Source organism: Sarcophilus harrisii, chromosome 1 (assembly GCF_902635505.1).
Source record: "Sarcophilus harrisii chromosome 1, mSarHar1.11, whole genome shotgun sequence".
Lineage (NCBI taxonomy): Eukaryota > Metazoa > Chordata > Mammalia > Dasyuromorphia > Dasyuridae > Sarcophilus > Sarcophilus harrisii.
In genome coordinates, this window is record NC_045426.1 from 471,048,064 (window position 1) to 471,061,309 (window position 13,246).

Here is a 13,246-nt window from a genome sequence, read left to right on the forward strand (position 1 = left end):
CCCATAATCCTTCTATAGAATGTTAGCTCCTTGAGAGTATGCACTATTTAATTTTTGTCTCTGTGACCTCAGCAATCAATTCGGTATCCAGCATATAGTAGAGTGATTAACATATATTTTTTTAATGAATTTGAATTGTAAATTCTGGTTTTAAGAGGGCTAAACTGAGGTGAGCAACATTGGTATAACTCCAAAAAAATCTTTAGTTCTTGCAGGCAATCCTATGAACAGGGAAAAGTGATAAATAAGTGTCTTATAGATATACTTATTATCTCTTCCTCTGCTTCCCATCCCCCAAGTGCTAATTGGTGTAAGGAAGGTGATTAAAGGCTTATGCATGCACACACATCTCCAACTCCTCTCCTTCCATCTCTCTTTCTTGCACTGACCCTTCTTCTTGCTCCCACTATCTCCTTTCCCACTTACACATAAAACAGAAAAAAAGAAAAAAAAAGTGCTAATTGACAGCAACAAAGAATTCTTTGCCCTGAGCCCTTTTTCGTTTTGTTATCAGTCCAGCCTGCTACAAAGACTTTTCTCTTTTGCATCCACAGAAATCACCCTCACCCTTTGTTTGTTACATATCCTTTATTTTTTTTCAGGCTTATGCTTGGCAAGAATAGATTTCTTTTAGTCATTTATTTCTGTATGTCTTTTGATCTTGTTTTCTTATTTCATTCTTATCATCTAGTTTCCTATTAATCCTTTTAGTGGAGTACATAGGTGTCTAACTCTGGCAAAATGATTCGCCTCATTCTTATGGGATTCCTTCAAATATGTCAGTTACTTTTAGATTATTTCTTCAGAAATATGGACATTCTTTCTTGAATTTCCTTTCATGTACAAGAAGACACATGAAATAGATTAACTGCTTTGTGAGACCTGTGAAGTCTGAATGGATATAATTTCACATTTTGGGGGGAAGGGACATTAATTCCCCATTATGTAAACTTAAAAATAAACTATTGATCTCTGGAGGAAAATTGAATAAAGAACTCATTAAGTATCTTATTAAATAATTGAAAAAAGTTAAAACTCATTAAATAAATACAGAGTTTTTCTTTGTAAATTAGAATGATTTTTTGCATATTTAAATTTTCATTTCAGATTAAATTGCCTATCACATTCTTCCTTTTTTCCTCATGGGTTTGGTATCAGGCAGTGATTCAAAGACTAAACATCACTTCTGTCATCAACATCCAGAATCTTATTTGTTCTGCTGGTATACTCAACCTGAACTTTCCCCCATCCCTTTTGAATCTGTCATTGGGACTGTCTAGATTTTAATTCTTCTCACTTCAAGCACATCCTTATGACTTTTCTTCAAGACTGTCAGACTCAAGTTGGTGATGATTTGTAGGACAACAACTTTTCTTTCTAGTTTTCCAACCTTTCAGGAGAATCACTTGGAAATTTAAAGTGCAGCCTCTTTATGAACAACTCAACAAAATAATATAAGTGAATGATACTTCTCTAATATGTTTAACCAAAATGCTATCAGTAATAGAGCTCATCTATTAATATTATATCATTGATATTTTTATGGAAAGCATATTGTGATTTAAAAGACATTTTAACAAGCAGAATGGGTATGGGATTGAAAAATACATTTAGCAGTGAACCACTTTAATGGATTTGTTTCTTGACAGCAACAAAAGCATTTCTAAAAATCCTTGTAATGTTGTTTGCTCTCCTATCTTTGAGTTGATTCTGTAGAATAAAAAAAATTTGCAAAGAAATTAAAAGTTTTCAAGCCTATATTTAATGGGTTAAAGATTATATCACTATTTTCAGGAATATCTAACCCAAATAATGACATTGGTCAAGCTAAAGCAAACTTAATTATGTATATGTGTAAGTAAATAAATTTATGCAAAGCATATTTGCACAGTGATATGTGAATGAAAGCATTATTATCACTGTATAGATATACTACATGTAAAATAGTTTTGTAAGCATTCAAAATTGAAATCCCTAAAATTGGGAGATATAATAAAGCTTATTTATATAGTGCCTTATATTTGCAAAGCACTTTTCTTATAATAATCTTGTGAGGTAGGTGTTATCTCCAATTTCCTTTTTTAAAAATTTATTTTACTTACTTAATATTTTCCCCAGTTACATGCAAAACAGATTTTTTACATTTGTTTTTACATTTTTTTTTTTTTTTTTGCATTCTAGGCTCTCTCCCTTATTCCCACGCACAAATTAAAAAAAAAGTTTATTTATTTAAAATATACATTGCTTTGTGCATCATGTTGAGAGAGAAAAATCAGAACAAAAGGGAGAAACCATGGGAGAAGGGGAATAAAACAGAAAAAAGAAATGAACTTAAGCATGTCTTGATTTATATTTAGTCTCCATAGTTCTTTTTCTGGATGCAGATGGCATTTTCTATCCAAAATCTGTTGGGATTGCTTTAGATCATGAACCACTGAGAAGAACCAAGTCTTTCATAGTTGATCATCTCACATTCTTACTGTTATTGTGTCCAATGTATTCCTGGTTCTGCTTGTTTTGTATTGGTTCGTGTAAATCTTTCCAGGCCTTTTTAAAATCAGCTTGTTCATCATTTTTTATGGCATGATAATATTTCATTATCTTTATATACTATACTTTGTTCAGCCATTCCCCAATTGATGGGTATCTACTCATTTTCCCATTCTTTGATACCACAAAAAGAGCTCCTACAAACATTTCTGGACATGTGGGTCCTTTCTCCTTCTTTCTGATTTCCTTGGCATACAGACCCAATAGTGGTACTGCTGGGTCAAAGGGTATGCATGCTTTTTTTCCCTAGCCCTTTGGGCATAGTTCCAAATTGCTTTCCAGAATGCTAGGATCATTTCACAACTCCACCAGCAATGCATTTTTTGTCCCAGTTTTCCCACATCCTCTTTAACATTTATCATTATCTTTTCCTGGCATCTTATCCAATTGGAGAAGTATGAGTGGTATCTCAGATTTGTTTTAATTTGCATTTCTCTAATCAATAGTGATTTAGAGCATTTTTTTATATGACTGTAGATGGGTTTAATTTCATTATCTTAAAATTGTCTGTTTATATTCTTTGACCATTATCAATTGGGGAATGACTTGTATTCTTCTACATTTGACACAGTTCTTCATATATTTTAGAAATGAGACTTTTTATAGAAACACGGCTGTAAAGATTTCCCCCCAGCTTTGTACTTTCCTTTTACTCTTGTATCTGTTGGTTTTGTTTGTGCAAAACCTTTTTAATTAAAGTTGTCCATTTTGCCTTTTGTAATGTTCTCTAGTTCTTCTTTGATCATAAATCCCTCCCTTTTCCAAAAATCTGATAGGTAAATTATCCCTTGCTCTCCTACTTTTCTTATGGTATCATACTTTATGCTCAAATTGTGTACCCTGTTACTCCAATTTACAAAGAAAAATGACTATGCATAGTTAAGTGACTTGCCATATCATTATACATCTTATAAATGTTTCAGAGAGGATTTGAATACTGAGTTCTTAACTTTAAATCATTGCTCTATTTACTATACTACCCTATTTCTAATAAAAATTCTCTGTGTATGTGTCTCCCTCTCCCCCTTCCTTTTTTACCTCTTTGGTCATTGTCTTTCACATGGATGAGATCCTTAAATGTTGAAATTCCTTGTTATGTTGCTTGAAAATCTTACTCATCATCATTTTGTAAGGCCGAGGAATCACAAAGCAAGTAGCCAGACAGACATTAAAAATAAATTTTTAGTGTGCTAAGGTTTTGACTAGTTGCAGTTTAAGCTTCTTAGAGTAAAAGTTGAATAGTTATTGGTTTTTAAACTGCTCAGAGCATGCCAATCTGTGGTATACTTTAGCAGAAAAGGAATGAGGAAATGTGCAAGCTTTGGAGACTCAAGTTGCTAAAGGTCAGGCTGTTCTGTGGGAAAATCCATTTCTTGGTGCTTAGTCTTACTAGAAGTCCCTGTTTGCCAGGAAATTTCAAAGATATTTTGGAAGCCCTTTTAAAAATAGAATCATTTTTGTTCATTCTTTTGTCACCAGTAGAGAGAGAAGAAAATATAAATTCTGTATCTCTGTGTTTTTGGCCTCAGAGGGGATAACATTTTTCCCAAATCACAGTTAATAGGTTCATGCAATTCCTTTATAGTCAATAGTCAAACCTGCTCCTTTTATTAGGTGCTAGAAAGTAATAAATAAATAAAAATGTTGTTCTGGATAGCTTGAAACCCAAGGTCTTGTCTCGGCTTTGCTACCAAACTACTTTGTAACCTTTTGATAAGTCGTTTAGTCACTGGCTCAACATTCTCATTAATAAAACAGAGGTGCTTCACTTGCATTTGCTGTCCTACATGTTTTCAGCTGTATGAAAGAGGGTCTAGCAGAGAGTATTTTCTCTTTTGTAAATCTCTGACATGATTCGATTTGTTTTCTATCCTATATACTCTCAGGAACTTTGACTGTTCTTGACCAATTTGTACTTGCTTGTTTTGAAATTATTAGTAAACTTAGGTAACTTGGGCTAATGGGGATTGCTATCCTATAAATTCATATCATGACTCAATAGTATATCCTGCCATTTATTGAGACATTGCTTCTGTCCAATCCCTTAGCATAACTCCTGTCTTGCCTAAATAGAACAAGACTGGTAATATTCTATAAACTCCTAGTCAAGATGTTGCCTAGCTTTGCTTTCATTTATTCTTTTATCACAGAACTGCAGAGAAACTCTACCCTGTGTAATCCAAGCCTATTCTCATCAAAGTCACTGTTATGTACTTTAGGGGATTAATAGATCAGTAAAATATAATCATTGTCCTCAAAGAGTTTATAATCTAATAAGATATATGTGAGAAGACACAGCTGTATTTCAAGGCAGAAATATAAGCAACATATAAAAATTACATGGATTCAGGGAAAGACATCACACCCATGGGGAGATCAGGGAAGACTTCATAGCAGAAGTGACATCTGAAGGAATGGTTAGAATTTTAATTGACATAGAGATCTTTGAGAAGAATATTCTAGATAACAGAGTAAGGAGAGAGAGAGAGAGGCAGAGTTTAGGGAGAGCATTTTCAGGGAATATCAAGCACCTTATCTCAACAAACATAGGACTTAGATGGAAAAGAGAAGATGTCTTTAAAAGACACCAGACAGGTTGATTCTCTGAGAATTGCTGATTGATTAGCCATAATAGAGAAAAATAGAAAAAGGCAAAGATGATTGCAGGTTTTCAGTTTGTGTCTAGAGAATGCTGGTAGTATCAACAAATAGGAAAGTTTTAGGAGAAACCACCTGCATTAAAAATTCTTGCCAGTTGAAGAGCTTTTCTTTTTCTTTTTCAGATCTTTCTTTGTAAGGTTGTCTCAGTCCATTAGACTGTAAACTCCTTGAGGGCCAGAACTGTCTATTTAAAAAAAAAAATTAATTGTATCCCCAGCCCTTAATACAGGGCTTAACTAAAATGTTTATTGAATTGGATTGGATTGAAACTGGACTAGATTCAATTTAATTCAACAAACTTTTATTAGAGACTAGCTGGTATAGATCACAAATTTAGAACTGCATTGAACCTTAGAAATCATTGAATTCAACCCCTTCATTTTATAGATGAAGAAGCTAAAACTCAGAAATTAATGACTTGCTCAGAGTCATAGCTAATCAGTATCTGAGGAGGATTTTGAATCCAAATTTTGACTCCAAGTCTCTCCATCCCCTAAACACACTGTCTTGAAATAAAACCCTGTAATTTTGATCATAGGAGAAAATTCAAATATTAGTATGATTTAGGAAAATGAGTTTTTAAAAACCTATTTTTCAACCATTAGTGTTTAGATCATTAGATAATGAGATTAAATTTAAAAAAAAATCTTATGACTTTTTGTTTTTCTTATTCTATTTCAGAAAATAAAAAGAGATAGTAGAAAGGTTAAATAAGATAGACATAAAGGGACTGAGGAGGAGAAGTGAACAATCTTTAGGAGGGCAAAAGCTATATCAGTTGACAGATATATCATGACAAAGAAAATCCCCTGAGAAAGGGGAAGAAATCACAAAAAAATTTGCAAGCCCTCATTGAAAATGACAGTGGAGCAGCTCTAGAAAGGTAATATGGATTGAGAGTGATAAAAAGCCATTGAATTTAGCAGTTAAGGATATTGTTCACAGTTTTGGAGAGAGTAGTTTCTGGGATTTGGGATTAGATGTTTCATTACAAGGGATTAAAAAATTAGTGAGAAATATTTACTGCCAATGTAAACAGGCTGTAAATAGTCTGAAGTTCTTAATCAGGAGTTTATTAACTTAATTTTTAAAATAACCATCTCATAATAATTGGTTTACTTTGTAATTTCATGTATTTTGTTTCATGAATTTAAAAACAATATTCTGAAAAAGGGTCCTTGGTTTTCACTAGAATGCTAAAAATGTTTATGACACAAATAAAGTTAAGAACTGCTTTTCTAGGAGTTGGGCAGTAAAGAGGAAAGATATAGAATGTAATATGAAAAGGATGATAGGGAAAAGTAAAAGTTGTTTTTATTTTTTATTGTTTTTGTTTTAAAGAATGAGGAGTCTTTATTATATTTATAGTCAAGCAGGCAGGATCCAGTAGGTAAAGAGAAATTGTAAATAAGAAAGAGAAGGAGTAGTTAATTGGTGGGATAAGCTTCCAAAGTGAATAGTAAAGAAGGCATCAAAGGATACAAATAAAGTATTTAGCCTAGAAAGGAGAAGGGTCATTTCATCTACTGAGACTAGAAGAAAAGAACAGGTAAAAATGTAGAGTTTTCAAAGTATGGAGTAGAAGAAATAAGTGAACTAATGACAGCCTCAGTTTTCCTCAGAAGAGTAAGATATAAATCACTTGCTGGGCAGGAATTGTACTACTGGGGAATAGTCTTGGTAGCTTTAAAGTGATAGTGAAAGGTTTGGAATAGTTGTGGGGAATATGATAGAAAGTCAATCAGGAATTTATAAAAGGATTGACCTGAAGTAGTGAAGGCTTCATGGAAATTAGGTAATAGATGATAATGGTAGCCATGGCTATGGATCATTTTGGCATAAATGGCTGAAAAGCTAGGAAACAATGATTGAGTTATAATTGCAGTGGTTAACTCTAGGGTCCAGATTGTCAAGGGAATAGCTTTAAACCGAACATGATACCTTTTAATAGTCTGAAGAACTGGGAAGACACAATTGGACAGATTTGCAGGAGATTGTGAATGATTAGAAGCATTGAGAGAAGTAAGGCAGAGGGAGAGATGGAAATATAGGTATTACAACCAGAGAGAGAAATTTCAGAGCTCATGATCATAGAAGTGAAATCGTTTTGGATGATGAGAAAATGCATGAAATATTATTTATTAATCACTCACAGGTAACTTTTTTTCAGATATTGTGCTAAGTGCTGGTGATACAAATCCCCAAAGTAAGATAGTCCTTGATCAGGGATCCCATAAAACAAAAAATATGGGTGAAGGGTAGACAAGAAAGTAGTCTGGAGAGTTATAGAGATAATGAATTGATCTATATATATGCCCTTCCCAGAAGAAATAGTAGTTTTGATTTGATTATTAAATCCAGGGCAAAAAGAGCTTTGTTTATGTGGTTGGAGGGAAGAGAATATTAGAAGCACAGCAGTAAGACAGATGATAACATGGCACATGCGACTGTCTTTCTGTAATGTGAAGTGAATTTTATCTGGGGTTGGCCAGATATGGTGGATAAGTTTACATTTATCTAGTTACCAGTCAAAATGATTTCTGCAAATTGGGAATACTAAAACTAAGTGGATTGATTCCCTCAAGGAATGGATGTAGGAATTCTGCCATTGCACTAGTTGTGCTTCAGGACTGGAATACTTTTGCTCCTTTTCTACATTTTATAGAGTCCCCTTTTCTTTTTAAGATGGAGTTCAGGGACCATCTTCTTTGTGAAGACTTACTCAAAATACTGAAATATCTTGTATTTAACTTTAACATACTTTATGTATTTATATGTGACTATGTATGTGTAATGTGTGTATATATACATATATTTTATATGTATATACAGTACATTTGTATTTACTATGTTTATGCAATACATATTATTATATGGACATGTATTTCCTGTTAGAAGATAAACTAGTTGGGAGTTAGAAAATAAACTAGTTGGTAGTAAGGTTTCTTTCTTTCTTTGTACTTTTAATTCCTAGAATCTAGTACAGTGGCTCAGGGTACATATTAGGTGCTTTATAAATGCTTGCTTATTGATTAGTGTATTCCATGAATTGGATCAGGGGACCTAAAGCTTGCTGATGATGATTGTTGGGAAGGACTGTAGTCAAGGATACCATACAGGACTAGGTCATTCAATTATCTTCAACTACAGTCCCAAATGAGGACTGTGGCCCTGCCCAGGGTGGTGACAATATAAGATCTTGCTCATCCATTTGTTTTTGTTTTCCTGTTGTATTTTTTCAGCTGTTGTTCCCCAAAATCATAGTGACGAACAGAAGGGCAGTGATCTTGGATGGAAGAAATATGTTCATCCTGCCTTTGGCATTAACTAGTTGTGATACCATGCAGTCACTTAAACTTCCTAATCCCTCAGTTTCCTCATATGTAAGATAGGGGTAATGTCTCTAAAACCTACTTCACCAGGAGATTATGAGGCTCAGATGAGAGAATGTATTAAAAGACATTGTAAACCTTAAAATTTCACTCTTTTATCTATTCTCTCCCCCATCTTGCCCACATTAGTCCTTCCCATTTTTTCTCAACTGGCCTTTGTTATTAATAGATGTGGTCATATTTCTTCCTTTCCCCAAAGGCTTTAATTGGTCACTATTGCCAAACGAACAACATTCAGACATTGCCTAGCATACAAGAAATTGCATCTGCAGTGTGGTAAGGATTTTAACCTACCTTTTCAGACTTATTTTACTCTTGTCCACATATTTTTGTACACTAATCAACTTCAACTACCATGTCATCTGAATATTCTTATACTTTCCTACTTTTTTGATTTTATTCATATTGCTTCTACTCCTTCTCCCTTTTCATTATTAAGTCCCTCCCTCCCCCTGCCATTCTTTCCTTCCTCCCTCCCTTTTCCCTTCCTTTCCTCCTTCTCTCTCTGCCTTCTTTTCCTCTCTCCCTCCATTTCTTTCTTCCTTTCCTCCCTTCATCACTTTCTTCCTCCATCCCTTCATTTCTTTCATTCCCTCCCTTCCTTCCTCCTTCACTCCCTGCCTCCCTCCTTCTCTCCTTCCTTTGTTCCCTTCTTCCCTTCCTCTCTTCCTCTTTTACTCCTTTCTTTCCTTCATCTCTTCCTCCCTCCCTCCCTTTCTTCCTTTGCAATGGAGGTTAAGTGACTTGACCAGGGTCACACAGTCAATTGTCTGAAGCCAGATTTTAATTCAGCTTCTCCTGATTCTAGGGCCAATGCTCTGTCCACTGTGTCATCTAACTACTCTTCATTACTAAATTCTGACTAATTCTTCAATTCAAAAGTCCATATCCTACATAAAAATGTTCTTCATTTCTTCCTATTTTAAATTATCTTTTTTTATTGAGCCTCATGGAGTATTTGTTCTACTTCTCTCCAATAATATATTGATTAACAATTACTTATGTTTATATCTTTTCTTTCATTATATTATAAGCTCTGTAAGGGCAGGAACTATGTCTCATTCAATGTTGTGTCTCTTCTCAGTGACTGGCACTGGAGTCACCATATAACAGTCCCTTAAACATGCTTAATGAATGCTTGAATAAATTTCTCATTAAAGTCTAAAATCTTATTAGCTTCTATTTGTTTTTAAGAGCTTCAATTCTCCAAGGTTATATACAACTTGTCTCATATATGTTCTTCAAAATATTCAGTATATATAAAGTTTTCCTAAAGTTTTAAAGCACATTCTCACTTTCAAAATAGGTGAATTTCTTCATACTCAAGAAGTATATTTCCAAAGTTTAGATGATAAAAATTATTGCCTTATTAACCTTTATGATTAAAAACAAAACTATACCTATTTTTAATTAATCACAAATTTTCTTAAGTACTGTGTTCTCCAACAATATAGGTAAATGACAGCTCAAATCATTTATTAATAAAATCATACATATATGATTTTTGAATGTTAGAATTGTGTTACTAATTCATAAGTTACTAATATTATAAAGTGACAAATTATGTTTGGGAAATGTTTATACCCAAAATGAACAACCATTTTTCATTTTAGCTAGATGACTGTTATCAACACCTAAAGTCAATAAACATAGGAATTTGTTTTGAATGTACAATACATACCTAATGTTGTTAAGACATTATCTTGATGATGACAATTATGTATTAAAATTGATATTGGTTGTTGTTGGAATTTTAACCATAGGATACACCAAGAATTTATTATGACCAAAAACACAAAATAAAATCATAAATGATAAGAAATGAACTTGGTACTATAGCTTGAGGTCTGAGATAGCAATTTCAAATGCTGTTTAGGGAAATATAGTATTTAGCCATTATCAGTGAGCCATGAGGTTGGTAGTTTAGAGAAAGATGCGAAAGTGAATCTCTAGGCTGTCTTATATAATTACATATAATGACTAAAATAATCACATGCTCCATCAGCCAAAACATTTCTTCTGTTTTTCTAATCAGTCATACAACAAAAACAAAATAAACACTTCACATTGAATTAAAAACAAACCTGCAAGCATTTGAGTCTAGCAAAAGTCTATTGGACATTAGAGAAAATCAAAATATTAGAAATATGTCTGTCAGTCCAATTAGGACCTACATGTTAATTACCACATACTTCAATCTAGTGAATTTGTAAGTTATTCATGTCTTTCATGATTGAATAGTATACTACACAAGGAATCGTTTTTGAGCTTATGCTAAACAAATTTTACATCTATAGCCTTTTATAGTGATTTTTCGGCTTGATACCAACTTTTCCAGAAACACAGTGCGTGACTTTATAGTATATAATTATCAGACAGATGATTTGTTAACCATTAACAAAGTTTGCATGGTCACAGTTGTGAGATGATTTGACTATTATTTGTTCTTCTGTTCATATTTCACTTGTCTCTGCTGGTCTCTCTCTTTTGCTTCCTGGCCTGGTAATTATTTTGTAATTATTGGATACAATCAAAATTGAAGTGGAGGGAGTGTTGGTGCATGATTTTTTATTTGCCAATATTTGTGCACTCAAAGCAGCCTCTGAAGCTGAGATGCAATAAAGTATGAATTGATTCTCTACGGTTTGGACTAATTTTGACCTGACAATTAACACCACGGAAACACAGGTACTCCATCAGCCAGCACCACACCACACCAGTTAACCATTGATTATGTTGATTACATCGTGAAGTTCTAAATGCTGTTCATAAATTCATTTACCTTGGCAATATACTTTCCAGAGATGTACATATTGATAATGATGAGGTGGACATATGCATTACTAAAGCTAGTTTGGTATTTGGGAGGCTCTGAAGGAAAGTATGGCAAAGAAGAGATATTAGACTGACTACCAAACTGAAGATCTACAGAGCTGTTGTGCTGACCTCATTGTTGTATGCCTCTGCAACCTGGAAAATGTACCTGTTCCAGGCCAGGAAACTGAATCACTTTCATTTAAGGCCAACTTGTCTTTGGAAAATTCCAAAGACCACCTGGCAGGTTAAGGTACCATACACGAAGGTCCTTTCTTGAACGAAGCTGCCAAGCAAACCAACTCTACTGTAGAGAGTGCAACTCCATTGGGCTGGCCACATAGTTTGAAAGCCAAATGTTCTTTTGCCAAAAAGACTGTTTTATGGAGAATTCACAGAGCAAGTGCTCACAAGGTAATTAGGGAAAGTGATACAAAGACACTGTCAAGATTTCCCTTAAGAACTTTAGAATTGATTATATGACATGGGAGACACTAACAGAACATCGTCCAGCATGGCATGCCCTCATCGGAGAAAGTGCTGTGCTCAATGAGCAAAGAAGAATTGAACTAGCTCAGAACAAATGTGAGATGCACAAAGTTAGAAAAGCCCCCCAAATGTTCATAGGGTCTATTTGTGTGTGACCTATGGCAGAATATTCCGAGTTCATATTAGTCTGATCAGCCACAGTCAGATACATTGTAACTAGATTCTAACATAGTGATATCATTTTGGTCCTCTTTAAGATGGATAACAACCAACCAAAAACCCAGCCATTTCTTTATATCTGTCACAACCCACTGTGAGCTAAGTTTTTCTTCCAAGTCACATTTCTTCTCTGTCCTGTCCTATGTAGAAATTTAATGCTTATAGGTCTATAGAGTTTTTCCTTTGCCTATAAACAGGACAGGATTTTATTCTCCCATCTTACATAGAAAAGGCTTTAGATTTGAATTTAAACCCCAACTTTGCCTTTATGGAAGTCACTTTGTCTTTCTGTACCTTTATTTCTTCATCAGCAAAATGGTTCAGTTGGATTAGATAACCTTTAATATTTTTTTGAATATATAACTATTCCAATTCTATATGCTTTATTTTCTCTTGAAAGTTTCTAAAAGTACAGTGATCATGTTCTTTGTATTCATAAGTGGCTCATGATGTTTTGTCAGGTGGATGCTTAATATTTTGATAGGGCAAAATGATAATATGGAAAGAATATTAGACAGGATCAGAAAGGTAACATGTGATCTTGAGTTTCATTTAGCCTCTCTGAAATTTTTTTTTGTTATAATGGCAATTTTCTCATCTGCAAAATGGGAACAATGATATTTATATGAGTTATTTGAAAAAGTTTTGTGAGGTTTAGATTCAACAATGTGTATAAAATTCTTGGTAACAATCAAGTACCTTAACAATTGAAGCTATTACTATTAGTTGATGATGATACTTAAAAGTCTTTATTTTAGGATACTTTGTGTGTAATATTTTGACATGGTTACACAGAACACAAAAATACAGAGTTTCCATACTTAAATTAATTCTTTTAATGAAACACTTACTGTAGATCCCAAAGAGAACTAACAGAATGCCATTGGATGATATTCCCCAGCAGCATGCCTAAGTTTATATGTTTGATTACCATCTGGTCTGTTGAATAAAACTATCATTATGTTGATGGAATGTAATTCTCACTCTCTTTTGTTTTCTACAGGCTTCTGAACAATAACCAAATCAGGAAGATTTCCAGAAATGCTTTTGAAGGGCTTGAAAACTTGCTGTATCTGTAAGTCCCAGGAAAAATAAAAAATACTACATGTAATGCTGATTGA

At 33.7% G+C, this 13,246-nt stretch overlaps 1 protein-coding gene across 2 annotated transcripts in view; it reads left to right on the forward strand.

Annotated features, from left to right (window-relative positions):
* Positions 1-13,246, forward strand: part of PXDNL (peroxidasin like) — a 538,497-nt gene that overhangs the window by 250,043 nt on the left and 275,208 nt on the right. For both annotated transcript variants that reach the window (XR_004230951.1, XM_031946417.1), the window contains exon 3: positions 13,129-13,200. Coding sequence is in view for 1 of the 2 variants with exons in the window: in XM_031946417.1 (XP_031802277.1) it covers positions 13,129-13,200 (72 nt within the window). In the remaining variant the exon portion in view is untranslated. The remainder of the gene's footprint in view (positions 1-13,128; positions 13,201-13,246) is intronic.